This window comes from Papio anubis, chromosome 1 (assembly GCF_008728515.1).
Source record: "Papio anubis isolate 15944 chromosome 1, Panubis1.0, whole genome shotgun sequence".
In the NCBI taxonomy this organism is placed as follows: Eukaryota; Metazoa; Chordata; class Mammalia; order Primates; family Cercopithecidae; genus Papio; species Papio anubis.
Genome location: NC_044976.1, coordinates 121,730,735 through 121,758,630, shown reverse-complemented (window position 1 = coordinate 121,758,630; position 27,896 = coordinate 121,730,735). Strand labels below are relative to the sequence as shown.

The 27,896-nt window shown below is 45.4% G+C and overlaps 1 protein-coding gene across 15 annotated transcripts in view; it reads right to left on the bottom strand.

The window, feature by feature from the left end:
• PIP5K1A (phosphatidylinositol-4-phosphate 5-kinase type 1 alpha) overlaps positions 1–27,260 on the bottom strand; it is a 52,017-nt gene extending 24,757 nt beyond the window's left edge. For 3 of the 15 annotated variants that reach the window (XM_031669825.1, XM_031651046.1, XM_031651202.1), the window contains exons 1-4: positions 26,311–27,260; positions 10,316–10,354; positions 1,505–1,536; positions 1,378–1,413 (exon numbers count right to left, since the gene is read on the bottom strand). In XM_031669825.1, coding sequence (XP_031525685.1) covers positions 1,378–1,413; positions 1,505–1,536; positions 10,316–10,354; positions 26,311–26,395 — 192 coding nt within the window. In that variant the 5' untranslated portion in view covers positions 26,396–27,260. Of the gene's footprint in view, positions 1–1,377; positions 1,414–1,504; positions 1,540–9,562; positions 9,601–10,315; positions 10,355–26,310 lie in introns of those variants that run through there. The other 12 variants (XM_031650363.1, XM_031651406.1, XM_031650660.1 and 9 more) reach the window with 10 other exon arrangements.
• Between the last annotated feature and the right edge of the window lie 636 nt (positions 27,261–27,896).

Sequence of the window (27,896 nt, the reverse complement as noted above, 5' to 3'; positions counted from 1 at the left end):
AAGAAAAGAGGCCAGGTGCAGTGGCTCACACCTGTGATCCCAGCACATTGGGAGGCCAAGGCAGGTGGGATCACCTGAGGTCAGGAGTTCAAAACCAGCCTGGTCAACAGGGTGAAACCCTGTCTCTACTAAAAATACAAAAATTAGGCGAGCATGGTGGCGTGCACTGTAATCCCAGCTGCTTAGGAGGCTGAGGCAGGAGAATTGCCTGAACCTGGGAGGCGAAGGACACAGTGAGCCAAGATCAAGCCCAGCCACTGTACTCCACACTGGACAACAGAGCAAGACTCCATCTCAAAAAAAAAAAAAGGCGAGAAAGAAGAGAGGGAGTAAACCAGTACAGCAGTCTAGAAAGCTAGAACGTTATCCCTAAGAGCCAAGATGCCAGAGCAACAGACATGAAATTACTCTTCATGATATCAATACGCATTGTTAATAAGCCAGAAGGCTGAGAGACCAGTGGAAACAGGATGTCACAGGGTTTTTTTGAGACAGGGTCTTGTCTCTGTCACCCAGGCTAGAGGGCAGTGGTGTGATAATGGCTCACTGCAGCCTCAACCTCCTGGGTCAAGTAGCTGGGACTATGGTGTGCACCTGGCTAACGTTTTAATTTTTGTAGAACCCGGGTCTCACTATGTTGCAAAGGCCTGTCTCGATCTCCTGGCCTCAAGCAATCCTCCCACGTCAGCCTCCCAAAGTGTTAGGATTACAAGCATGAGCTACCGTGACTGGCTGGATGTCCCAATCTTAAGACCTGATATTCAACTTCTATTCCTTCAGCCAAGGCCCTTAGTACCAGAAAACTCTCAGTATATCACCTGACAGATGCTGGAAGATGTTCTGAGAGAAAGCTTCAAGTCCCAGGTCAAAAAGGCCTGCATTCTGAGGCCCATTTCACAAAACCCAGAGGAGAGGCAAGAAGTGAGAAGAGGGTTAGGAAATACTCCATGGGAAGAAAGTTGAGCAAACTGACGATATTCTGGACAAAAAACAGAAACTTGGGAAACTAATAGTTTCTGCATAGCTCAAAGAAGTTCTTCATATTCATCGAAGGTATGTAATCAGGAGGCCATAACAGCAAAACTAAGAAAGTGAGCTTTAGTGTCAGACTGCCTGGGTTTGAATCCCAGCTTTACTAATCCCATTTAATAACTATGTAATCCTCACTTTCTTCATCTGTAAAACAGATAACAGTATTTGCCTCACTGTAGTTTTTTGCAGGATTAAATAAGAATATCTTAAAGGGCACTTAGGTACCGTATTTACTTTTTGGTACACGTTGCATTTGGTACATTTAAAATGCTCAATAAATGTGAGATATTGTTAATATTTAAAATAAACTACAATAAAAGTTGAGCTGCATAATTTCTAGCCTACCAATGAGATGTAAGAATCCTGTTTAGCTTCCAAGACCTAAGTAGATAAAAAATAAAAATGTCATAAACAGGTTCCTTCTATCCCAGAATTAAAGTTTTAGTAACCATTGTATCAATATGAAACTCACCTCAGGTGCCACAGGTCTCTTGATTCCAGATGCTGCTAGGAGGAAAAAAAAAAAAAACACACACACACACAATCATAAGAGTGTATCACACATTCACATCTCTATCAAGCACACTGAAGGCATCAGAGTTTGAGTCAAACTAAACATGAGTGTAAACTCCTGCCTCTTGCTCAGTGATACCAGATCCTTTTGGATAGCAATTTTATATGTCCCTCTCTCCTTCTCCATACTCACATAGGCCTTGTGCATATTCCATTTTTATTCTAGCCCCCTTTCTTACTCAAATATTCATATTTCCTCTGGGAAATATCACTTTTTTTTTTCTTTTTTTCCCAAGCTGGAGTGTAGTGGCATGACCTCAGCTCACTGCAAGTGATTCTCCTGCCTCGGCCTCCCGAGTAGCTGGGATTACAGGTGCCTCCCACCACATCCAGCTAATTTTTGTGTTTTTAGTGGAGATGGGGTTTCACCATGTTGGCCGGGCTGGTCTCAAACTTCTGACCTCAAGTGATCCATCCACCTCAGCCTCCCAAAGTGCTAGGATTACAAGCATGAGCCACCGCACCTGTCCCTTTTTTTTTATTTTTATTTTTTAGATGGAGTCTTGCTCTGCCGCCCGTTTTTTTTTTGTTTGTTTGAGACAGAGTCTCGCTCTGTCGCCCAGGTTGGAGTGCAATGGCACGATCTCGGCTCACTGTGAACTCCACCTCCTGGGTTCAAGCGATTCTCCTGCCTCAACCTCCTGAGTAGCTGGGATTACAGGCGTGTGCCATCACGTCTGGCTAATTTTTTGTATTTTTAGTAGAGACGGGGTTTTACCGTGTTAGCCAGGATGGTCTCGATCTGCCGACCTCGTGATCCACCTGCCTCAGCCTCCCAAAGTGCTGGGATTACAGGCGTGAGCCACCACACCCGGCCTTTTTTTTTCTTTTTGAGACGGAGTTTTGCTCCTCACCCAGGCTGGAGTGCAATGGTGCAATCTTGGCTCACTGCAACCTCCTTCTCCCGGGTTCAAGCAATTCTCCTGCTTCAACCTCACGAGTAGCTGGGATTACAGGCGCCCACCACACGCCTGGCTGATTTTTATATTTTTAGCAGAGATGGGGTTTCACCACGTTGGCCAGGCTGGTCTCGAACTCTTCACCTCAGGTGGTCCACCCGCCTCGGCCTCCCAAAGTGTTGGGATTACAGGTGTGAGTCACTGCGCATGGCCAATTTTTGCATTTTTTAGAAGAGATAGGGTTTCACCAACTTGGCCAGGCTGGTCTTGAACTCCTGACCTCATGATCGACCTGCCTTGGCCTCCCAAAGTGCTGGGATTACAGGCGTGAGCCACCGTGCCCACAAGAGCAAAGTTAGGCTCACAGCAAGGTTTAATTTCCAATTTACGTAGACCTTCGTGAAATTCTAATCATCATCTCAAAGAACACGGTTCCTGCCAAAACCCTCAGCTGTCCCATCCCCCAACATACCCACATGCTTGTACACACTAGCAACTATGGAATCTGATTCTCAATGAGGTACTCTGCATGCTTTCAGTTGAGAATAAAAATGCTGATTCTAGACTCTTTGGTCAGCGCCTGGCCTATCCTCCCCTCTTTTAACCCAGAGGAAAGGGTTTAAAAGAGACCAGGGAGAACCAATAGCCAGCATCTGCTTCTAGTCTCGTAGTTACCACCCAGAAAGTAAGCTCCTCTGTATGCAAAAAGTCACTGAATAAAGTTAAACAAGGGAAAAAAAGCAGAGAAGTAATTTCAATGTAGAGTGGCTCTGAAGCTTTCTTACTCCCTAAAAAGTTCTACTTTGCTACCTTTCCTAGTTTTATCACACAAACATGTAGCTCTAGGGCTGCTACACTCTTGCAAAGTACCTAGAATAAAGATAAGAAGATGTTGCTCCATGGAATTTTGGTGCCAACTGCTTAGCTATCTGCGACTGCAAAACTGGGACTAATTCCAAGAGTACGCAGAATGATGATGCTATTAGAGTCTAAGTAATAATACTCAGACCAAGTGACAAAGAGAGGAGCAGAATCAGGACACAAGACCTACTACTCTCTTCCTTGCCTAAAGTTTTGCCCCTGTGGCATACATCAGAGATCCAACCTACCAAGGAACAGAAGAGAAAAATATCATACCTATTTTAAATCCAAAAAAAGGAAAAAAAATATATATATACACACACACACACACACACACACATATTAATTTTTTTTTTCCTTTGAGACACGGTCTCACAATGTCACCCTGGCTGGAGTAGAGTGGTGCAATCTCTCTGCTCACTGCAGCCCCTACCTTCCAGGCTCAAGTGATGCTCCCACCTCAGCCACCTGAGTAGTGGGGACTACAGGCGTATACCACCATGCCCAGCTGATTTTGCTTTTTTTGCTATTATTCTTTTTTGGAGATATGAGGTCTCACTATGTTGCCCAGGCTGGTCTCAAACTCCTGGATTCAAGTGATCCTCCCACCTCAGCCTCCTGAGTTGCTGGGACTATCAGCCTGCACCACTGCACCTGGCTGTTAGCCAGACAATTTTTAAAGAGAATGAGATTCATCCCTATGGATAAAACCAGAATACTGTTCAACAGAAAATGTTTTCTAGTGTCCTTGTGAAAAATACTGTAGGTATACATTATCATTTTGGAATCCATACCCATGATTTATATATATCATTATCATTTTGGGTAGGGAGACAGCATTATAAGTTTATTCTTCCCTAGAAGAAAATATTTTATCTGAGAATCTTGACACCTGCAGCCCCCCATCTAAGGCAAAACTCTCAAAGGGCATTATTTGAATGTCTTTATTATCATCAGTCCACACTTGGAAGTGTGGAATGTACGATAAGAGAGGAGAACCTATTATCCAAGAGTGGGTATATAGGTGATAGCTTGGCTATAAATGCTGATAGCTTGGCTACAAATGCTACAGAGAAGGTCCTAGGCCAGCTTCTCCACACTGGCTCAATTTTAATATATCTCAGCCTCGGTTCAATGCCAAATTATTCCTGCTTTTTTCTCCATCACTCAGGCATCTCCACATTCTCTCATTTCTCTTTAATGCTGACTATTAACACTAAACTGCAATGCTGATATATTTTTAGAAACGTTATTTCTCTCCTATGACCGAACAACTTATGTTTGTATAAACACTTTGGAAACTTACAAATATATCTCATTTGTCCCTCAAAAAATACTACAGGGTTTGGAAACTATTTTAATTAAGGATTTCAGAGAGAAATAACCAAATATAATGTGCGAAACCTGTTTGAGTGCTGATTAGAAAAAAATAAACCATAAAAAGACATTTTTGAGAAAAGAGTTTTGAGAAGAAAAATTAAATATTAATTTTATAGATGTGACACTACTATTGTAGTTATATTATACTCTCCCATCCTCACCTCTAAAAGATTCCTTAAGTGTATTAATACGTTCTGAAGTATTTAGGAAAGAAATCCCATGAGGACTGGGCTTGCTTTAAAATATTCCAGGAAGGTAGAGGTAGAAAAATGAAGTATAGATGCAAGAAGATTGGCAAAATGCTGCTATCAAAGTTAGGTGATAGGCCAGGCACACTGGCCCACGTCTGTAATCCCAGCACTTTGGAAGGCCAAGGCAGGTGGATCACCTGAGGTCAGGAGCTCAAGACCAGAATCGCCAACATGGTGAAACCCCATCTCTACTAAAAACACAAAAAAATTGGCTGGGCAAGGTGGCGGGCGCCTATAATCCCAAATACTTGGAGGCTGAGGCAGGAGAATCGCTGGAACCCAGGGAACGGAGGCTGCAGTAAGCCGAGATCACACCACACCATCACACTCCTGGGCGAAAGAGCAAAACCCTGTCTTTAAAAAAAAAAAAAAAAAAGCTAGGTGATAAGTACATGGAAGCTCATTATACTATTCTCTCTACTTCACGTGCATCTGATGATTGTATAATGTAAGTAAAGGAAAAAAATACCACAGAAGAAAATAAAACAAGTCTGGATAATCAAACTTCTTAATCTGAGCTGACTTTTTTTTTTTTTTGAGACGGAGTCTCGCTCTGTCACCCAGGCTAAAGTGCAGTGGCCGGATCTCAGCTCACTGCAAGCTCCGCCTCCCGGGTTCACGCCATTCTCCTGCCTCAGCCTCCCGAGTAGCTGGGACTACAGGCGCCCACCACCTCACCCAGCTAGTTTTTCGTATTTTTTAGTAGAGACGGGGTTTCACCGTGTTAGCCAGGATGGTCTCAATCTCCTGACCTCGTGATCCGCCCGTCTCGGCCTCCCAAAGTGCTGGGATTACAGGCTTGACCCACTGTGCCCAGCCAGAGCTGACTTTTTTTAAATAGAGACAGGCAAGCCAGGCATGGTGGCTCATGCCTGTAATCTCAGCATTTGGGAAGGCCAAGGCAGGCAGATCACAGGGTCAGGAGATCGAGATCATCCTAGCTAGCAAGGTGAAACCCCGTCTCTACTAAAAATACAAAAAAGTAGCCGGGCGTGATGACACCCACCTGTAATTCTAGTTACTCAGGACGCTGAGGCAGGAGAATCGCTTGAACCTGGGAGGCGGAGATCGCAATGAGCAGAGATTGCGCGACTGCACTCCAGCCTGGGCAACAGAGTGACATTCTGTCTCAAAAAAAATAAATAAATAAAAACAGAGACAGGCATTGAGCACAGTGGCTCACATCTATAATCCCAGTACTTTGGGAGGCCAAGATGGGCGGATTAATTGAGCCCAGGGTTTTGAGACCAGCCTGGGCAACATAGGGAGACCCCATCTCGGGGAAAAATAAAAAAAAAAAAAGGAAAGAATATGTAAAGACAGGGTTCAGGCCGGGCACGGTGGCTCAAGCCTGTAATCCCAGCACTTTGGGAGGCCGAGACGGGCAGATCGTGAGGTCAGGAGATCGAGACCATCCTGGCTAACACAGTGAAACCCCGTCTCTACTACAAAATACAAAAAAACTAGCCAGGCGAGGTGGCGGGTGCCTGTAGTCCCAGCTACTCGGGAGGCTGAGGCAGGAGAATGGCGTGAACCTGGGAGGTGGAGCTTGCAGTGAGCTGAGATGCGGCCACTGCACTCCAGCCTGGGCGACAGAGCAAGACTCCGTCTCAAAAAAAAAAAAAAAAGACAGGGTTCAGCTATGTTGCCCAAGCTGGTCTTGAATGCCTGGGCTCAAGCGATCCTCCCACCTCGGCCTCCCAAAATACTGGGATTAGAAGCATGAGCCACGACACAAGGCCTACTTTCCAATTTTGTTTCTTTTTTTTTTTAAGATGGAGTTTCGCTCTTGTCACCCAGACTGGAGTGCAATGGTGCAATCTCGGCTCACCACAACCTCCACCTCCCAGATTCAAGAGATTCTCCTGCCTCAGCCTCCCGAGTAGCTGGGATTACAGTCATGTACCACAATGCCCGGCTAATTTTTTTGGTATTTTTTGTAGAGATGGCGTTTCACCATGTCGGTCAGGCTGGTCTCGAACTCCTGAATGCAAGTGATCCGCCCACCTCAGCCTCCCAAAGTGCTGGGATTACAGGCGTGAGCCACTGCACTCAGCCCTTCTTTTTTTTTTTTTTTTTTTTTTGAGATGAGAGTCTTGCTCTATCATCCAGGCTGGAGTGCACTGGTGTGATCTCAGCTCACTGAAACCTCTGCCTCCTGGGCTCAAGTGATTCTCCTGTCTTGGCCTCCCAAGTAGCTGGGATTACAGGTGTGCCCCACCACACCCGGCTAATTTTTGTATTTTTAGTAGAGACAGGGTTTTGCCATGTTGGCCAGCCTGGTCTCGAACTCCTGACCTCAAGTGATCTGCCCACCTCAGCCTCCCAAAGTGCTGGGATTGCAGGCGTGAGCCATTGTGCCTAGCCTACTTTCCAATTTTCAAGCTAAAACCACTTATTACAAGTCAATAACCACTTATATTAGAACAAAATCATTCAGAAAGAGATTGTTAGTCTAACTTTTAGCCTAATCCCTTTTATTATAAGAACACAGAGGAAGAGGTTAAGGAATGGGCTCAAAATCAAAGCATAGGCAGTGATAAGAGCCAAAACTAGAACCCACATTCATGATCCCTAATTCAAAACTTTCTTCTGAATCATCTTTGGCTTTTTTTTTTTTTTGAGTTAGAGTCTCATTCTGGTGCCAGGCTGGAGTGCAGCAGCACGATCTCGGCTCACTGCGACCTCCACCTCCCAGGTTCAAGCGATTCTCCTGCCTCAGCCTTACAAGTAGCTGGGACTACAGGTGCGCACCACCACGCCCAGCTAATTTTTGTATTTTCAGTCGAGACGGGATTTCACCATGTTGGCCAGGATGATCTAGATCTCTTGACCTTGTGATCCACCCACCTTGACCTCCCAAAGTGCTGGGATTACAGGTGTGAGCTACTGAGCCCAGCCTCATCTTTGGTTTTTAATTTCCTGGCCACCTAGAAAGCAGCTGGAACAATAAAGCACCAATGGAACTAGAATGCTCTAACAAACTAACTAAATCTCAGATTTGCTAATGGACAACATGAACACATATATTCTTCCCTCAAGGTACCCCCTCCTTTTCCCTGAGACAAGGAAATGTTTCATTTTCACTGATAGGATTAAGGGTATAGTTGTCCTCCTTCAGGTCCTCTCAAGGAAATTAACAACACTGTTCCTCTAGCAACACTCATCAACATCATTTGTAAAAAGAATATGAAAGTACCTTTCTTTCAGTGAGATTACCTTTGTTCTGAATTAGGCAATGCCAGTATTCTAGAGGAGCAGAAACTTTCAAGTCTGATACTTGAAAGTGCAGTTTCACAGTTTTATAGATGTTAAGGTTCTCACTAGCATAGAAAATACCTTTTTGTCTTTGTAACAAGACATTAACAATTTTAACACTGCCAGGCGCAGTGGCTCACACCTGTAATCCCACCACTTGGGGAGGCCAAAGTGGGCAGTGGATCACCTGAGGCCAAGAATTCAAGACCAGGCCGGGCGCGGTGGCTCACGCCTGTAATCCCAGCACTTTGGGAGGCCGAGGCGGGCGGATCACAAGGTCAGGAGATCGAGACCATCCTGGCTAACACGGTGAAACCCCGTCTCTACTAAAAATGCAAAAAATTAGCTGGGCGAGGCGGCGGGCGCCTGTAGTCCCAGCTACTCGGGAGGCTCAGGCAGGAGAATGGCGTGAACCCGGGAGGCGGAGCTTGCAGTGAGCCAAGATCGCGCCACTGCACTCCAGCCTGGGCGACTAAGCGAGACTCTGTCTCAAAAAAAAAAAAAAAAAAGAATTCAAGAACAGCCTGGCCAACATGCTGAAACCTCATCTCTATAAAGAAATACAAAAATTAGCCAGACGTGGTGGCATGTGTCTGTAATCCCAGCTACTTGCAAGTCTGGGGCAGGAGAATCGCTTGAACCCAGGAGGTGGAGGTTGCAGTGAGCTAAGATCATAACACTGCACTCCAGCCTGGGCAAGACTCCATCTCAAAAAAAAAAAAAAGAAGAAGAAAAAGAGAAAGAAAAGATAATTAGCTGGACATGGTGGTACACATCTGTAGCCCCAGCTATTTGCGAGGTTGAGGTGGGAAGATGGCCTGGGCCTGGGAGGTCAAGGCTGCAGTGAGCTATGATTGTGCCACTGCACTCCATCTTGGGTGACAGAACAAGACCCTGTCTCAAAATACATAAATAAATTAATACATTAATAAAATCAAAATGCTTCTGAAAGAATGAACAATAATTCCACCTACTGTATACAAAGGAGCTCAGAATTTTGTTGATTTAGGAAGGCTAAAGTCAGAAGGAGAAGTTCCCTTCTGTACTACCCTCTCCTTCAACCCAAGGACTCTTGGTTCAGACAGTAACAACAAGATATCTTAACACCTAGGTTTGCTAAGTTTGAATAGTTAGATTTCACATTCACAGACTGTTCACAATGGCTCAAGCCTGTAAGGGGAGCACTTTGGCAGGCACTAGTGGGTGAGTGACATGCAGGCCTCTGAAATCAAGAACAGCCTGGCCAAAATGGCTATATCCCAGGGAAAACCAAAAATACAAAACTTAGCTGGGCGTGGTGGCACTCACCTGTAGTCACAGCTACTCTGGAAGCTAAGGCACAAGAATTGCTTGAACCCAGGAGGCGGAAGTCGCAGTAAGCTGAGATCACAGCACTGCACTCTAGCCCGGGTGATGGAGCAAAACGTTGTCTCAAAAAAAAAAAAAAAAAAACATTTACTAAGTAGGTAACCTTGGGTAGGTTGGTTAAAATTTCTCTAGAGCAGACTGGCTACCTTATCTATAAAATGTGGAAGAAACAACATGTACCTCCTAAGGTTGTTATGAGAATTAAACAAGTTACATATAGGCTTAATCTATAATAAATGCTCTACTTAATCTACAATAAATGTCTATAAATGCTAGCAATTATTATCACTGTGAATTATGAAATACCATCTACAGGACAGGAAGGGTCAGGGGAAATGAGAGGTACAACAGAAAGAGAAAAGGAAAAGAGTTGAGACAGGTTTACCGAAACAAAAGGAAATGAACATGAAGTTACAGGAAAATTTCAAGGGAGAGAAAAGGTAGTCACTGATTCATAATATACTGAAAAATTCTGAGAAAAGATACTTCCAGGTTAGGATAACATCTTTTTTGGAGAGGGCAGTGAGATATGGGAGCTAGAGTCAAATAATGCTTGTAAGGCATCCACAGCCTTCTTAGAAGGCCATGAACTACCACTCCAAAAAGTCTGCAAATGTTATTGGGAAGAGGAGTTGGCTGCTAGTTACTGTAAGGAGCTCATGCTTCTTTAGCACAGATACACATCAAATCTACCTCTCTTATGGCTGACCCCACAGAACAGAAAGTTGAAACCTAATGAGGAAAAACAGAAAGTTATCACTTACTCCTGGGGTTCCATTTGCTTACAGCATAAGCATACATGTTTTTAAAACTCTAAAGTTTAAAATTATGAACTGGACCTGGTCAGATTCCTAGCAACATACTGTGAAATGTGGAATGATTTTTTTGTAATTCTAGGAAAATGTTCAAAAAATGGCAGAAGGAGAAGCCTCTGACACAAAAATTCTAGTAGTCACAAAACTTGTACTTCAAGTCATTTCACTCTGGAGTGAATTCAGACAGCAAAACATTTCAGGTATAAGGTTCCTCTGCAGCCAGACTCTTACCTTTTAAAAAAGAATGCCAGGCACAGTGGCTCACACCTGTAATCCCAGCACTTTGGGAGGTGAGGAGATCACCTTAGGTCAAGAGTTCACAAGACCAGCCTCCTGGCCAACATGGTGAAAACCCGTCTCTACTAAAAATACAAAAATTAGCCGGGCACGGTGGCAAGCACCTGTAATCCCAGCTTCTCAGGAGGCTGAGGCAGGAGAATCAACTTGAACCTGGGAGGCAGAGGTTACAGTGAGCCGAGATCGCGCCATTGCACTCCAGCCTGGGCAACAAGAGCAAAAACTCCGTCTCAGGAAAAAAAAAAAAAAGAAAAAGAAAAAGAGTGCACAGGCTGGGCATGGTGGTTCATGTCTGTAATCCCAGCACTTTGGGAGGCTAAATCAGGCAGATCACTTGAGGCCAGGAGTTCGAGACCACATGGCAAAAACTGGTCTCCACTAAAAACACAAAAATTTAGCCAGGTGTGGTGGCGCTACTCAGAAGGCTGAGGTGGGATGATTGCTTGAGCCCAGGAGGCAGAGGTTGCAGTGAGCTGAGATCACACCATTCCGCTCCAGCCTGGGCGAGAGTCACAAGGTAGATTTTGTTTGAGGGTCTTCCGCTCCTTGAGGGCAATTTGGTACTAACTTGCAAAAAGTCGGCAGAGTGCGGTGGCTCACGCCTGTAATCCCAGCATTTTGGGAGGCTGAGGCAGGTGGATCACTTGAGGTCAGGAGTTCAAGACCAGCCTGACCAACGTGGCAAAACCCCATCTCTACTAAAAATATAAAAATTAGCTGGGCCTGGTGACAAGCGCCTGCAATCCCAGCTACCAGGGATGCTGAGGCACAAGAATCGTTTGATCCTGAGTGGCAGAGACTGCAGTGAGCCGAGATGGGATCACTGTACTCCAGTCTGGGCGACGTAGCGAAACTCTGTCTCAAAAAAAAAAAAAACAAAACAAAGCAAAAAGCCTTAAAAATCATTATGGACAATCTGACCAAGAAGTACTAAGTTATCCTAAGTAATCAGTGAAGCCAACAAAGATGTATATACAAGGATATACATTACAAGGATATACAAGGATTAGAGCAGTGTATATATAACTAGAATTACACAGATCCCATTATTTCAAAGAATCTAAATGAACAATAAGGAACATAATATACATCATGGTGCCGTCATAAAATGGAACACTATATAACCATTATTTTTACGTATATTTATGGATGTCAATATATTGAGTGGAAAAAAATTATATAGCATAATACAAGTTTTTATAAAACATTTATCTACAAATTCACATGTATTTATACACATAGAAAAGGTGCACAAGATTACATACCAACATGTTAAAAGATGACCATTTCCTGATAGTGGAAATAGGCTTATTTTATAACTTTAAATTTATATTTTTCCTTACCTATATAAACTACACAAATATTTTAATGTGTGTATTACATAATTTAACAATTAAAGAAAAGGAATGGCTTTACTATCATTTTCTTTGCTTAATAACCCATTTTTCCCAGTAAACCACTACTCAACAGTCCCACACATACAAACCACCACACTCCCAACACACACATTAACTCAAGCTCATTACAATCATGTTATGCTACTGTAAAGATAAGGAACAAAAAAAATATGAAAAGAAAATGCCAGAAATGTTGCTGACGATTCTAAGCTAAAAATAAGTCTTATGTTCTCATACCCTCTTTCTCAACTACATATTACTTTCAGATGCCTATATAACCTGAAACATACCTGTATCAGCACATATAAGAGATTCTCTCTTAAAAAGGGAACCATATCCCTCAAAAATCAACAGTCTCCTATAAAACAGGGATTCCCAATTTCAGCATATCTCCTGGATGCCAAGACTTCAAAAATATTAAAGAACTAGCTTCTAAATTATGAAAATAAGCTAGGAAATCATTAATGTTACTAAAATAATTCCAGAACAGCAGAACCAGTCAAGTCAAAAGCCAAAGTGAAAACGACCCAGTCAATTTCTGCTAAATACAATGTCCAGGCTACTCTGGACACACTGCCTATAAGGTAGCCCTGCTCCACAAGGAGCACTACCACAAAAAAATACAAATTTTATTTTTTTAAAAAGGGCAGGCCGGGCACGGTGGCTCACACCTGTAATCCCAGCACTTTGGGAGGCTGAAGCGGGTGGATCACGAGGTCAAGAGATCGAGACTATCCTGGCTAACATGGTGAAACCCCGTCTCTACTAAAAACAAAAAAATAGCTGGGCATGGTGGTGGGCGTCTATAGACCCAGCTACTCTGGAGGTTAAGGCAGGAGAATGGCATGAACCTAGGAGGCGGAGCTTGCAGTGAGCTGAGATCCACCACTGCACTCCAACCTGGGCCACAGAGCCAGACTCTGTCTCAAAAGAAAAAAAAAAAAAAAAAAGGCAAAGTCAGTTGGGCCCAGTGGCTCACGCCTGTCATCCCAGCACTTCGGGAGGCCGAGGCAGGCAGATTACAAAGTCAGGAGATCAAGACCATCCTGGCTAACACGGTGAAACCCCGTCTCTACTAAAAACACAAAAACTTAGCCACGTGTGGGGGCAGAAAAAGATATTTTGTTCACGTTATCTCTTTTTTTCTTTTTTTTTTTTTTTTTGGGAGAGGGGCTCCCTCTTTCGCCCCGGCTTGGGTGCAGTGGGGTTATTTCGGCTCACTTCACCCTCCGCCTCCCAGGTTCACGCCATTCCCCCGCCTCAGCCTCCCAAGTAGCTGAGACTACAGGTGCCCGCCACCACGCCTGGCTAATTTTTTTTTATGTTTTTATTTTTAGTAGAGATGGGGTTTCACCATGCTAGCAGGATGGTCTCGATCTCCCGACCTCATGATCTGCCGGCCACGTCCTCCCAAAGTGCTGGGATTACACCGCGCCCAGCCTTTTTTTTCTTTTTTCTTTATTGAGACAGAGTCTTGCTCTGTCGCCCAGGCTGTAGTGCACTGAGGCGATCTCGGCTCACTACAAGCTCCTCCTCCCAGGTTCACACCAATCTCGCGCCTTGGCCTCCCGAGTAGCTGGGAGTAGCTGGGACTACAGGCGCCTGCCACCACCCACACCCGGCGGAGATGGGGTTTCACCGTGTTAGCCAGGATAGTCTCGATCTCCTGACCTCACGACGTGCCCGCCTCGGCCTCCCAAAGTGCTGGGATTACAGGCGTGAGACACTGGGCCCGGCCAACAAAATATCTTTTTAAGTTTTTTTGGGTTTTTTTGGTCTTGAGACAAAGTCTCACTCTGTCACCCAAGCTTGAGGGCAGTGGCAGGAACACAGCTTACTGCAGCCTCAACTTCTCAGGTTCAAGTGATTCTCCCCTCAGACTCCAGAGTAGCTGGGACTACAGGCACACACCACCATGCCCGGCTAATTTTTATATTTTTTGTAGAGACAGGGTTTTACTGTGTTACCCAGGCTGGTTTCACACTCCTGAGCTCAAGCAATCTGCCTGCCTCAGCCCCCCAAAGTGCTGGGACTACAGATGTAAACCACTGTGCTCAGCCAAATAGTTCTGAAATGAGTTCCCCTCACCCTAGTGTGTGAAACAAACAGAGTTGGCCTTAATAGCACAGCCTCTCCCTGCACTTTCAGAGCAGAAGCATTTCTGTCAGAGATGCAATGACATCATCTACTGATGAGAAACCAACAAGCAGTGTGTGACTGACTTTAATGTTTGAAATACACATATAATTTGGGGACGCTAGAGGCTAGCCGGATATGCATTCCTCAGACAACTGGAGTGTTGCCCAAACAGGTCATAGGGAAACAATCCCTAAGGTCCAATTTAATTACCTACCAACACTACTACATAAATATGTCAATAAGGCCAGGCACAGTGGCTCACGACTGTAAACCCAGCACTTTGGGAGGCGGAGGCGGATAGATCATCTGAGGTCAGGAGTTCGAAACCAGCTTAGTCAACATGGCGAAACCCATCTCTACTAAACTACAAAAAAATTAGCCGGGCATGGTGGCGCATGCCTGTAATCCTGACTATTTGGAAGGCTGAGGCAGGAAAATCACTTGAACCCAGGAGACGGGAGGTATGTAGTGAGCCCAGATCGTGCCACTACACTCCAGCCTGGGCAACAGAGCAAGACTCCATCTCAAAAAATAGATATGTATGTCAATAATTCCTACAGAGAGCACAAAGAGATAAGCAGCTTTTTTGGAATTAAAATGCTAACTCTCAGTGAACTCTTGGTTGATAAAGATGGAGAGCCACACCAAGCAGGGTGACTCATGCCTGTAATTCCAGCACTTTGGGAGGCTGAGGCAGGAGGATCGCTTTAGGCCAGGAGTTTGAGATCAGACTGGGCAATATGGTGAGACTATCTCCACTTAAAGAAAAAAAAAAAAATAGCAGTGTGGTGGCCCATGCCTGTAATCCTGAGTAGGCTGAGGTGGGAGGATCACTTGAGCTAGGAGTTTGAGGCTACAGTGAGCTATCATCATGCCATTGTACACCACCCTGGGTGACAGAGTGAGATCCAGTCTCGAGAAAAAAAAAAAGCGGGGGAGGGACCGGACACAGTGGCTCACACCTGTAATCCCAGCACTTTGGGAGGCGGAAGCAGGTAGATCACCTGAGGTCAGGAGTTCAAGACCAACCTGGCTAACATGGCAAAACCCCATCTCTACTAAAAATATAAAAACTAGCCAGACATGGTGGCAGATGCCCATAATCCCAGCTACTTGGGAGGCAGAGGCACAAGAATCTCTTGAATTCAGGATGCAGAGATTGCAGTGAGCTGAGATTGCGCCACTGCACATCAATCAGCCTGGGCAACAGAGCAAGACTCCATCTCAGAAAAAAGAAAGAAAAAAAAAATGCAGGCCAGTTGCGGTGGCTCACGCCTGTAACTCCAGCACTTTGGAAGGCTAAGGCAGGTAGATCACAAGGTTAGGAGTTCAAGACCAGCCTGGCCAACATGGTGAAACCTTGTCTCTACTAAAAATACAGGCTGGGCATGGTGGTTCGCGCCTATAATCCCAGCACTTTGGGAGGCTGAGGTGGGCGGATCACCTGAGGTCAGGAGTTTGAGACCAGACTGACCAACATGGAGAAACCCCGTCCCTACCAAAAATACAAAATTAGCCAGGCATGGTGGCGCATACCTGTAATCCCAGCTATTCAGGAGGCTGAGGCAGGAGAATCACTTGAACCTGGAAGGCAGAGGTTGCGGTGAGCTGAGATCATGCCATTGCACTCCAGCCTGGGCAACAAGAGCAAAACTCCATCTCAAAAAAAAAAAAAAAAAATTAGCCAGGCATGGTGGTGCGTGCCTGTAATCCCAGCTACTAGAAAGGCTGAGGCAGAATTACTTGAACCCAGGAGGCAGAGGCTGCAGTGAGATGGGATCATGCCACTGCACTCCAGCCTGGGCAACAGAGCAAGACTCTGTGTTGGCCTGGGGGAAAAGAAAGCAAAACCCCTTACAACATAATAGAACAAAAATAAAATCTACCCAGTCATTTGCTGGACTATCTGAGGCAATCTCTCTGGTCCTAGTTAACTTGCAATACTGAAAGACACTCTATACGCCTGCAGGTGGGAGACACAAATTATTCTTCAATTGAAAATACTCTCGAAATGTCAACCTGCCTCCTGAGAAGTACTGCTGAACACATAGCTCTAAGGAAGTGTGTTTAAAAAAAAAAAGTGTACCATCACAACATCCTCAATAATGACTGGATCAAGCCAATTAAAACCAAGTCAGCCGGGCGTGGTGGCTCACACCTGTAATCTCAGCACTCTGGGAGGCCAAGGCGGGCGGATCACGAGGTCAGGAGATCGAGACCATCCAGGCTAACATGGTGAAACTCCGTCTCTACTAAAAATACAAAAATTAGCCGGGCATAGTGGTATGTGCCCGTAATCCCAGATACTCAGGAGGCTGAGGCAGGGGAATCTCTTGAAAGCAGGAGGTGGAGCTTGCAGTCAGCCAAGACTGCACCACTGCACTCCAGCCTAGGCGACACAGTGAGACCCCATCTCAAAAAAAAAAAAAAAAAAAAAAAGAAGAAGAAGAAAACCAAGACACATCTCAGAGAAAAGCTAAATTCTGTTTCTTAGCTGGTGTAAATTTTTCCTAAGCCTCCTCTAGGAAAGAGTCAGAAGTGCAAGGATGCGCCTAGAAACAAAAGCTTGAAAGCAATTTGATCTATCAGTCCTGGGGTCACCTCAGCTAATAGCCAACTAAAAGCAGTGTATCAAAGAATGAGCCGGTCAGGCACAGTGGCTCATACCTGTAATCCCAGCACTTTGGGAGGCCGAAGCGGGTGGATCACCTTAAGTCAGGAGTTCAAGAAGAGCCTGACCCAACATGGAGAAACCCCATCTCTATTAAAAATACAAAAATTAGCCAGGCATGGTGGCGCGTGCCTATAATCCCAGCTACTAGGGAGGCAGGAGAATCACTTGAACTCAGGAGGAGGAGGAGGATGCAGTGAGCCAAGATCGCACCACTGCACTCCAGATTGGGCAACAAGAGTGCAACTCTGTCTCAAAAAAAAAGAATGAGCAACATATTAAGATTAATCTTCATGGCCGGGCACAGTGCCTCATGACTGTAATCAACCCAGCACTTTGGGAGGCTGAGGCAGGTGGATTACAAGGTCAGGAGTTCGAGACCAGCCTGGCCAACATGGTGAAATCCTGTCTCTACTAAAAATACAAAAAGTAGCCAGGCGTGGTGGTGTGCGCCTGTAATCCCAGCTACTCGGGAGGCTGAGGCAGCAGAATCACTTGAACCCGGGAGACGGAGGTTGCAGTGAGCTGAGATCATGCCACTGCACTCCAGCCCGAGGGACAAAGCAAGACTCCATCTCAAAAAAAAATATATATGGCCGGGCGCGGTGGCTCAAGCCTGTAATCCCAGCACTTTGGGAGGCCGAGACGGGCGGATCACGAGGTCAGGAGATCGAGACCATCCTGGCTAACACAGTGAAACCTCGTCTCTACTAAAAATACAAAAACTTAGCCGGGCGAGGTCGCAGGCGCCTGTAGTCCCAGCTACTCGGGAGGCTGAGGCAGGAGAATGGCGTGAACCCGGGAGGCGGAGCTTGCAATGAGCTGAGATCCGGCCACTGCACTCCAGCCTGGGTGACAGAGCGAGACTCCGTCTCAAAAAAAAAAAAAAAAATATATATATATATATATATCAGTAACATATAGCCTTTATGCAACATCTTTACCTCAGTTTCCCAATTTGGAAAATGAGGGGGTTAAATTAAAATAACTCTACATTTCCCTCTAGTCAACTTTTGCTTCTAGTCCTACAAAACAAGTTTCATGGTTCTCAGACCTCAAATATGTATCCCCTGGCACAAAAACGTTCTTTGAAATTATGAAAAAAATCCAAGTCCTTCCTTAAAAGACTTGGGTTTCCTGAATAAGCTACCCATGGCCAAGAGGCACCTGAAATTTTTAGTAGATAGCCACCTACTAATTCTATTTCCAAATCTGGTCCTATCGATCTTGAAAAAGCAATGAATTTTGCTGGGTTAAAATGAACATATTTCAGACTAGGCACGGTGGCTCACGCCTATAATCCCAGTACTTTGGGAGGCCAAGATGGGCAGATCACTTGCGGTCAGGAGTTAAAGACCAGCCTGGCCAACATGGTGAAACCTCGTGTCTACTAAAAATACAAAAATTAGCTACGCATGTTGGCACGTACCTGTAATCCCAGCTACTAGGGAGGCTGAGACAGGCGAATCGCTTGAACCCAGGAGGCAAAGGTTGCAGTGAGGGTCGCCTGAGGTCAGAAGTTTGAGACCAGCCTGGCTAACATGGTGAAACCCCGTCTCTACTAAAAATACAAAAATAGCTGGCATGGTGGCTCACACCTATAATCCCAGCACTTTGGGAGGTTGAGGTGGGCGGATCACCTGAGGTCAGGAGTTCAAGACCAGCCTGGCCAACATGGTGAAACCCCGTCTCTACTAAAAATACAAAAATTAGCCAGATGTTGTGGCACGCACTTGTAGTCCCACTACTTGGGAGGCTAAGGCTGGTGAATCACTTCAACCCGGGAGGTGGAGGTTGCAGAGAGGTGAGATCCCGCCTCTGCACTCCAGCCTGGGCAAAAGAGCGAAACTCCATCTCGAAAAAAAAAAAAGGGTTAATATACTCTAATTAAATATCCTAAAAACAAACAAACAAGAACAAAAAACCCTCTTTCCATTCCCTCCCGCCAACTTCCTTTGCTCACCTCCCCTTTGCCCACCCCCAACCAACATCTCTAATCTTTTCGGATAGCTTATTCTGGATTATTTCCATATTGCTCAATTAAGTATACAAGGTAAATAATAAGAATATGCTGAACTCCCTACAACAGACCTACCTTCCTCTCTTTTTGCCAATGTCTTCCTCAGATTCCAACAGAGAGACTTTCCAGGAATTAGATATTTGTAAATTAATACATACTGAATACAACCATTACAAATAAACAGACTGAAATTTCACAAGAAGATAAAGAAAAATGGAGACAGTTTAACAAGATGGAGCAGTTGAGGGAAAAAAGTTCACTTCAAATAGAAAACAGTAACAGAATAGAAGTTTATAAGAGATATGAACAAAATAGGATAAACGTGAAAATTAAACACTCTATTTAGATGGGAAAGGGCAGAGAAGTGAGGTGCAATAGGGGAAACGGGCTTCTTAGGGTTTCCTCTAGGAAACACCATCGGTGGTGTTTCATTCAGTCTCTCTGGGCTGGGTCTGGAGCTCAGAAAAACAAAGATTCCCTCTCTACCTGGCCATCAGGAAAGAGTATATTCTTGAAGTATACTTTTGTCCTTGATCAAGGAAACCCAGCAAACAAAAAGAATAGGGAAAAATAAACTGATTAACTTTGGTTTTCTTGTTCCCTTTTCTTTTTTCTGAGACGGAGTCTTGCTCTGTTGTCCTGGCTGGAGTGCAGTAGTGCAATCTAAGCTCACTGCAACCTCCGCCTCCTGAGTTCAAGTGATTCTCTTGACTCAGCCTCCCTAGTACCTGGGATTACACGAGCACACCACCACACCCCACTAATTTTTGTAATTTTTGTAGAGACAGGGTTGCGACAAGCTGGTCTGGAACTCCTAATATCAGGTGATCCACCTGTCTTGGCCTCCCAAAGTGCTGGCATTACAGGCATGAGTCACCACGCCTGGCTCTTGTTCCCTTCTTTATGTCAAGTAAGAATACTCCAAAATTCTAGGAGAGAGGCTGGGCAGTGGCTCACGTCTGTAATCTCAGAACTTTGGGAGGCCGAGGCAGGAGGATCGCTTGAGGCCAGGAGTTCAAGGCCAGCCTGGCCAACATGGGGAAACCCTCTCTACTAAAAATACAAAAATTATCTGGGCGTAGTGGCATACGCCTGTGATCCCAGTGACCCAGGAGGCTGAGGCAGGAGAATCGCTTGAACCTGGGAGGCGAGGGCTGCAGTGAGCCAAGATCACGCCACTGCTCTACGCTGGTCTGTAGCCTGGGTGACACAGCAAGACTCTGTTTCAAAAAAATAAATAAGGCCGGGCGCGGTGGCTCAAGCCTGTAATCCCAGCACTTTGGGAGGCCGAGACGGGTGGATCACGAGGTCAGGAGATCGAGACCATCCTGGCTAACACGGTGAAACCCCGTCTCTGCTAAAAAATACAAAAAACTAGCCGGGCGTGGTGGCAGGTGCCTGTAGTCCCAGCTACTTGGGAGGCTGAGGCAGGAGAATGGCGTGAACCCGGGAGGCGGAGCTTGCAGTGAGCTGAGATCCGGCCATTGCACTCCAGCCTGGGCGGCAGAGCAAGACTCCGTCTCAAAAAATAAATAAATAAATAAATAAATAAATAAATAAATAAATAAATAAAATTCTAGGAGAGAACAATTTAAAGGATAAAATTACCACCTTCCCTCTCCCCAGTTTGCTGGCTGTCCTGGTATTATCTCTGTTGTTCACTTCAAAGGCTATAGTTTCCACTTTATTATCAAAGAAAAACAGGCAAATAAAATATTTAATAGCTATTAGGTAGCATATATTTGAGCAAAGGTATTAATCAGAAGAGTTTTAAATTAACCTAAAAAAACCCAGAGACATTAACAAGCAAAACATACAATTTTGATATTCAACACTAACATGTAAGTACACATTATCAATTAATATCAGAAACTGGATACTTATTAGACTAGTTAATTATACTTGACAATGGGCTTCAGCAGTCATGGCAGAAATAAATCAATCAGAAGCAATGACATTCTGATACCAGTTTTCTGGCAGAATATACCAAGGTGACAAAAGGAAAAAGGGGTGGAGGGAGTCAAAATCCCTATAAAGAGTAAACAGAAAAATACCTCCCTACTTATAAAATATCAACCAAAATGGCACCTGGTGATACTCTGACATTGTGTCCTATGTTTACATTTCTTTTTTTTTTTTTTTGAGACGGAGTCTCGCTCTGTCGCCCAGGCTGGAGTGCAGTGGCCAGATCTCAGCTCACTGCAAGCTCCGCCTCCCGGGTTCCCGCTATTCTCCTGCCTCAGCCTCCCGAGTAGCTGGGACCACAGGCGCCGCCACCTCGCCCGGCTAATTTTTTGTGTTTTTAGTAGAGACGGGGTTTCGCCGTGTTAGCCAGGATGGTCTCGATCTCCTGACCTTGTGATCCGCCCGTCTCGGCCTCCCAAAGTGCTGGGATTACAGGCTTGAGCCACCGCGCCCGGCCCTATGTTTACATTTCTAAATTTCAGTTTCTCATTCAACATGATCTAAACTGCTTTACTTTTCACTAAGGGGAAGAATTGCGAAAGAAATCAGCCCACAAATGGCTTACACTGTACACAAAAGAACACAGATCAAAAAAACATCAACAGGCTGGGAATGGTGGCTCACGCCTGTAATCCTAGCACTTTGGGAGGCTGAAGTGGGTGGATCACTTGAGCTCAGGAGTTCCAGACCAGCCTGGCCAACATGGTGAAAGCCCCATACAAAAAGAAAATTAGCCAGGCATGGTGGTGGGTGCCTATAATCCCAGCTACTTGGGAGGCTGAGCCTGGAGAATCGCTTGAACCCAGGAGGCGGAGGCTATAGTAAGCCCAGATCGCGCCATTGCATTCCAACCAAGGCAACAAGAGCAAAACTCCATCTCAAAAAAAAAAAAAGATCAACAAGAACCCCTACTACTGGAGTTAACAGATTATAGCAGGTTACAGGTAGGGCTCTGTTGGGAAGAACAAAGCAATCAGAATCATGGGCTGATGAGGCTGTCCCTACTATAAAAGTCTCAAGCAAAAATGCTCCAATCCTGTATCCTCTGTATTTCCCTGAGCAGTTAAGGGGGAGAAAAAGTCAGGTAAGCAGCTGTAAAGTTATGTCTAAGTCACTTATGCACATAAAGTCATATAGGTGAGCGATGACCATTTAAAAAATGTTCTAGTCTGAAGCAAAAGGAACTACAGCTCATGATTATCTAGGGTTTCAAGTGCTTTTCTTTTTTCTCTCTTTTTTTTTTTGAGACACAGTCTCACTCTGCCTCCAGGATGGAGTACAGTAGCGCAATCTCGGCTCACTGCAACCTCCACCTCCTGAGTTCAAGCAATTCTCCTGCTTCAGCCTTCTGGGTAGCTGGGATTACAGGCACCTGCCACCACACCCAGCTAATTTTTGTATTTTCAGCAGAGATGAGGTTTCACCATGTTGGCCAGACTAGTCTCAAACTCCTGACCTCAGGTGACCCGCCCGCCTTGGCCTCCCAAAGTGCTGGGATTATAGGTGTGAGCCACCGTACCCAACCTCAAGTGCTCTTCCTTGAGGAAGTCACACATGATTTCACTCCACAACTTTTATTTCATAGGAGCAGTGTATACCTTAGTATCCTATCCCTTCTAACCCAACCACTAACTTCAAATCAAGCCTCCAAGACAGAAAATCTTTACTCTCCTCATAGTGGTAAAAAGGGCAAAAAGCAAGGCCGGGGGCGGCGGCTAAAGCCTGTACCCCAGCACTTTGCAAGGCCAAGGTGAGAGGATAACCTGAGGTCAGGAGTTCGAGACCAGCCTGATTAACATGGTGAAACCCCAACTCTACTAGAATACAAAAATTAGCCGGATGTCATGGCGGGTGCCTGTAATCTCAGTTACTTGGGAAGCTGAGGCGGGAGAATCGCTTGAACTCAGGAGGCAGAGGCTGCAGTGAGCCAAGATTGCCCCACTGCACTCCAGCCTGGGCGACAGAGGGAGACTCTCTCTCAAAATAAAAAAAGACTTTACTGGCCAGGCATGGCGGTTCACGTCTGTAATCCCAGCACTATGGGAGGCCGAGACGGGTGGATCACCAGAGGTTAGAAGTTCGACACCAGCCTGGCCAACATGCTGAAACCCCGTCTCTACTAAAATTAGCCGATGTGGTGGCGGTACCTATAATCTGTTACTTGGGAGGCTGAGCAGGAGACTTGCTTGAAGCCGGGAGGCTGAGGTTGCAGTGAGCCAAGATCACCCCACTGCACTCTAGCCTGGGTGACAAGAGCAAGAGTCCACCTCAAAAAAAAGAAAAAAGATTTTATTTGTGATTGGAAGAGAGTGTTTCTCTGTCTGCATGGTACCAGAGAAATTAGAAAGTTGGCAGGAACAAATGATGGTTTATGATTTCCTAAATTGTTAAAGGCTAGAAGGCTAGCCCTGTAGAAATTCAAGAAGTGTGTGTGTCAACCATCCTAAAACCATTTATTGTTCTTAGCTGTTTAGCTGAACTCCACTTAAGTTCTGGTGAAACTCTGAAATCCTAAAGGACAATGTTCTCTGACAATGCTGAAAATGGATATAAAACAAAAATGTCATAGCCAAGGACAGATTGACAGTTTTCGATAAACCACTCATAATTTTAGGCACTCCAAATCTTCTGTCATTTAAATTGGGAAGAAGAGGTTATTTAAGAAAGTTTGTTCCCCATCAATATTAAACCTCTGTCTAGATAGTTTCACAATTAATCCAGAGCCAGTCTTTTATACTGCTGACAAGTGAAATACACAGGATAAAGCAAATCATAAGCTTTAAGAGATGTTTAACTACTTTTGCTATTGGAGCAATTACCATGTTTGGATTTGAAGGAGACCATTATAATCTTTCTACAGTCCATCAACAGCGTGAAATGTAGCCACTTTTTGCCTTTTTTTTTTTTTTTCTTTTTTTGAGACAGAGTCTTGCTCTGTCGCCCAGGCTGGAGTGCAGTGGCGTGATCTCAGCTCACTGCAACCTCTGCCTCCCGGGTTCAAGCAATTCTCCTGACTCAGCCTCCTAAGTAGCTGGGATTACAGGCCTGCGCCAACATGCCTGGCTAATTTTTTTGTATTTTTAGCAGAGATGGGGGTTTCACCATGTTGGCCAAGTTGCTCTTGAACTCCTGACCTTGCAATACACCTGTAATCCCAGCATTTTGGGAGGCCGAAGTGGGCGGATTACGTGAGGTCAGGAGTTTGAAACCAGGCTGGCTGACATGATGAAACCCCATCTCTACTAAAAATACAAAAAAAAAAAAAAAAAAAAAAATAGCCAGGCTTGATGGCACATGCCTGTATTCCCAGTTACTTGGGAGGCTGAGTCAGGAGACTCATTTGAACCTGGGAGGCAGAGGCTGCAGTAAGCCAAGATGGCACCAACTGCACTCCAGCCTGGGTGACAAAACGATACTGTCTCCAAAAAAAAAAAAAAAATTTTATACAATTTGTATTTGTATTATTAACTGTTAGTGAGAGCATCTGACAGAAAACATAAAGACCTACAAAATATCAAAGAGTACAAAGCAAACACCTGACTTAATAGTTGAGAAGTTTGTTTACGGACCATACATAACCCTTCTTCTTTCTGGGTTGGGGATTAGAGGGGGAACAGGTTTCAAATTAAGGAGCTACTCTATTAAAAATAAAAACCCTGTCACTTTTACTTTATCCTATTTCATGCTTATAATGCAGCATGAGTTGTTCTGGTTCCCTAATACTTTTATAGGAAAGGTTAAAAAAACCCCTCTCAACAAACTAAAAATAGAGATACGCAAATAAAACTGCAGCTTACAAAGAAGATATGTGTGACTAGATACTCCAGCATCTGAGCTGGAATGTGAAAGGTGGAAGGAATCCTATTCAGCAAATTCTAAATAGCAAAAACGCAATACCAGGCCTGAGGAAATACCAAAATCTCAAGCAAAGCATCCAACATCTGGCAGCGTCTGTTCACAGTATAAAAGCAGCAGTTACCGTGAAACATCAGACACTTCTGATGGAAGAGCTCAGTTTCTGACTCACCTCCCGCCCCCCACCCCACACACATACACACACTTTCTCTCCTACACACAATCTATTGCTTTTCTTGTGGGCCTCCTCAGCCCTCCCTCAATCTTCATTCGTTTCTAACTATTAATACATTGAGCTCTCTACATTAACCTGGCTCCATTCTCCAAATTCCAATCTCCTGATACAGCCTAAGCATTCTTCCAGTCCATTTTCTATTATGCAATACTCCCCCACAATACTTAACAGTCACCCCCCGCCCATCTTTCTTCTCAGGCCTAATTTCCAAAACATCACTTCTCGCAGTCTCTACTGCAATTCAAGACTCCATTCCATCTTTCCCATCTGTTTTTAAGGTCTTTGACCTTAATTTCCTACATTCCTTAGGCTCTCTTCAAAATTTCCATTCCTTCCCAAAGTTGGGCAGTTTAGAGTTGGGAATTACCAAAGGAGTTAGTCTGAGAAAATGTGTATGTGTGTCTGTGTGCCTGTGCGCGCCTAAGGGTGGGGGTGCGAAGTGAGAAAGGGTGACACATTAGGGGAGTATCTGACGGAAAAGATGGCTTCAACAACTCCCAGCCACCGCAACAAAATTCACCATTCCCTACCTCTCCAGAAATCGAAAGCGTCCAATAACTCTTAAACATCTTTTAAGTCCCATGCCTTCTCTTCAACATTTTCATCCAATTAGCCCACAATCAACTTAAGATTCTACCTGCCTCTCACACTAAATAGTTCCTCTCTACTTCTTAGGCCTCTATTTACTTTCTTAAGTTTCTCTATTCCCTTCCGTTTCTCTTGTTTCCTATCCCCACCTTTTTTTTTTTTTTTTTTTAATGAGACTGGGTCTCACTCTCTCGCCCAGACTGGAGAACAGTGGCCGAATCTCGGCTCACCGCAACCTCTGCCTCCCAGGCTCAAGGGATTCTCCAGCCTCAGCCTCTCGAGTAGCTGGGATTACAGGCGCACACCACTACTGCCCGGCTAATTTTTGTATTTTTAGTAGAGACGAGGTTTCACTACGTTGGCCAGGCTCGTCTCGAACTTCTGACCTCAAATGATCCACCCGCCTCGGCCTCCCAAAGTGCTGAGATTACAGGCGTGAGCCACCGCGCCCGGCCACCTACCCCCACCTTCAATCTCCATCTCTCCTCCTCAAAGACAACCAACGTTTTCGACAACTTCTTAATCAAACTTATCTTTTCCTCAAACTCCTCCTGCCCGCTCGGAAATTCCTATTTGAAAGCCCAGTTCGCCCCCGCTTACCGGTAACCCCTAGGACATTCCCAGCTACAGGTACCCTCTTAGGTCTCGCTCTTCCTCCCATCCCATATTCCTCACCAGCTCCCTACCCACGCCCTGCCCGGCTTACCTGAGGACGAGGTACAGGAAGGGACCGCGGGATCAAAGGATGAAAAACCGACCGAAGACGACGGCCCGGAGGAGGCCGACGCCATCTTAGCAGCCCCCTCCCACTCAGAGGCCTGGCTCTCTTTCAATCCGGCTCTTCCTCTTCTCGGAATCGAATCTTCCCAACGTCTCTTTACAGAACCCGCGTTCTCAGGGCCACCTCCCCGCCCCCTCTGGGGCCTCCCTCAGACACGTCGAGCCGGCTCCTGGACCAGCTCAAGGCCACACCATTCGCCTGGCATAAGGGAGAACTCACGTCTCGCACTCCCTCCACAAGTTTAACTGCTTTCCACAGGGGATACTTTCCCCTTTCACAAAAGAGTAAGCTTAAGCTGGCTGCTGGGACCTTGCGTCCAGACCAAGCCACATCTGGGAAAAAAAACGAGGCATGAAAAGTCCAAGAGAAGCGAACGCCCCCTCTCCGTCCTCCCTAGCCACGGCCTGTTTATCGCCCAACCCGTTCGCTTCACTCCGGGTAGCCAAGCAAAATCCGAGCACTGCGCATGCGCCCGACCTTCTCGGCGCATCAGCCCACTGATTAGGGAGAGAAAAGGAGCAAAACCAATCGGGAGGCTGCTAATGGTCACGTGAGGTAGGTCCTCACGCCCTGACGAGTCCACGGGTGGAAGATGTGCGCGCGCGATTTGGCCGACCTTTCCTACGGTGGCTCGGCAGATTCGCTTAGGTGCAGTTTTTTGCTAGGACTGGGTTGAGTGAGCTGAACTCGGGACAAGAGTCGGTCAGCCAAGTCCTCTGAAATTCCTAACCCAGAAAAGAACTCTCTGCGGGTGTACTGGTGTCAAGTCAGAGACGTTAAGGTGTCGAATATCACAAAACATTTAATGCCACCAAGAACTCTTCTTAGTCCTTTTCCTGTTTTACTACTCTGTTTACTATTTAGTTAAACGTGCGTGCCTGTCTTACCTTCCTCTGAATGGCATTCGAAATAGATGTGTGTTTTGTTTGCCTCAAGCACAAAGCTAGGCACAGTTACGCAAATATTTGATGCATGAATCAGTGAAGACCTGTCAAAAAAGGGCACGGGAGGCAATCAGGGACTTATCACAACCTTCCTGGGATCCAAGCCCTTTAGCCTCCAACTGTCAATTATCTGTGCTCCAAAGGGCATGGAGATACACAGAAAAATTTCTCCCATTGTAGTTTTCGTAGTAACCCTGCTCGTTTTTAACAAAGTACCCCGTAGGTTATGAACCCTGGTGGGAAGACCTGTCTCTCTGAACAGACTGTAAAACTTCTGGGGAGCAAGGACTGTGTTTGCTTCACTCTTGTATCTCCAGCTCCTCCCGTGACTTTGTACATAGTAGGGGCTCCATAATTATCTGTGGAATGAATAAATGAAGAGAAATGGGAAAACATTCGGGGTAAGGGTCGGTTAGATAGATCCTCTCAAATTCATAGCCCGTGAAAGAACTCCATTAAAACAGGTTTTGTGGCCTGGCGCGGTGGCTCACGCCTGTAATCCCAGCACTTTGGGAGGCCGAGGCGGGTGGATCACGAGGTCAGGAGTAGGAGACCAGCCTGGCCAAC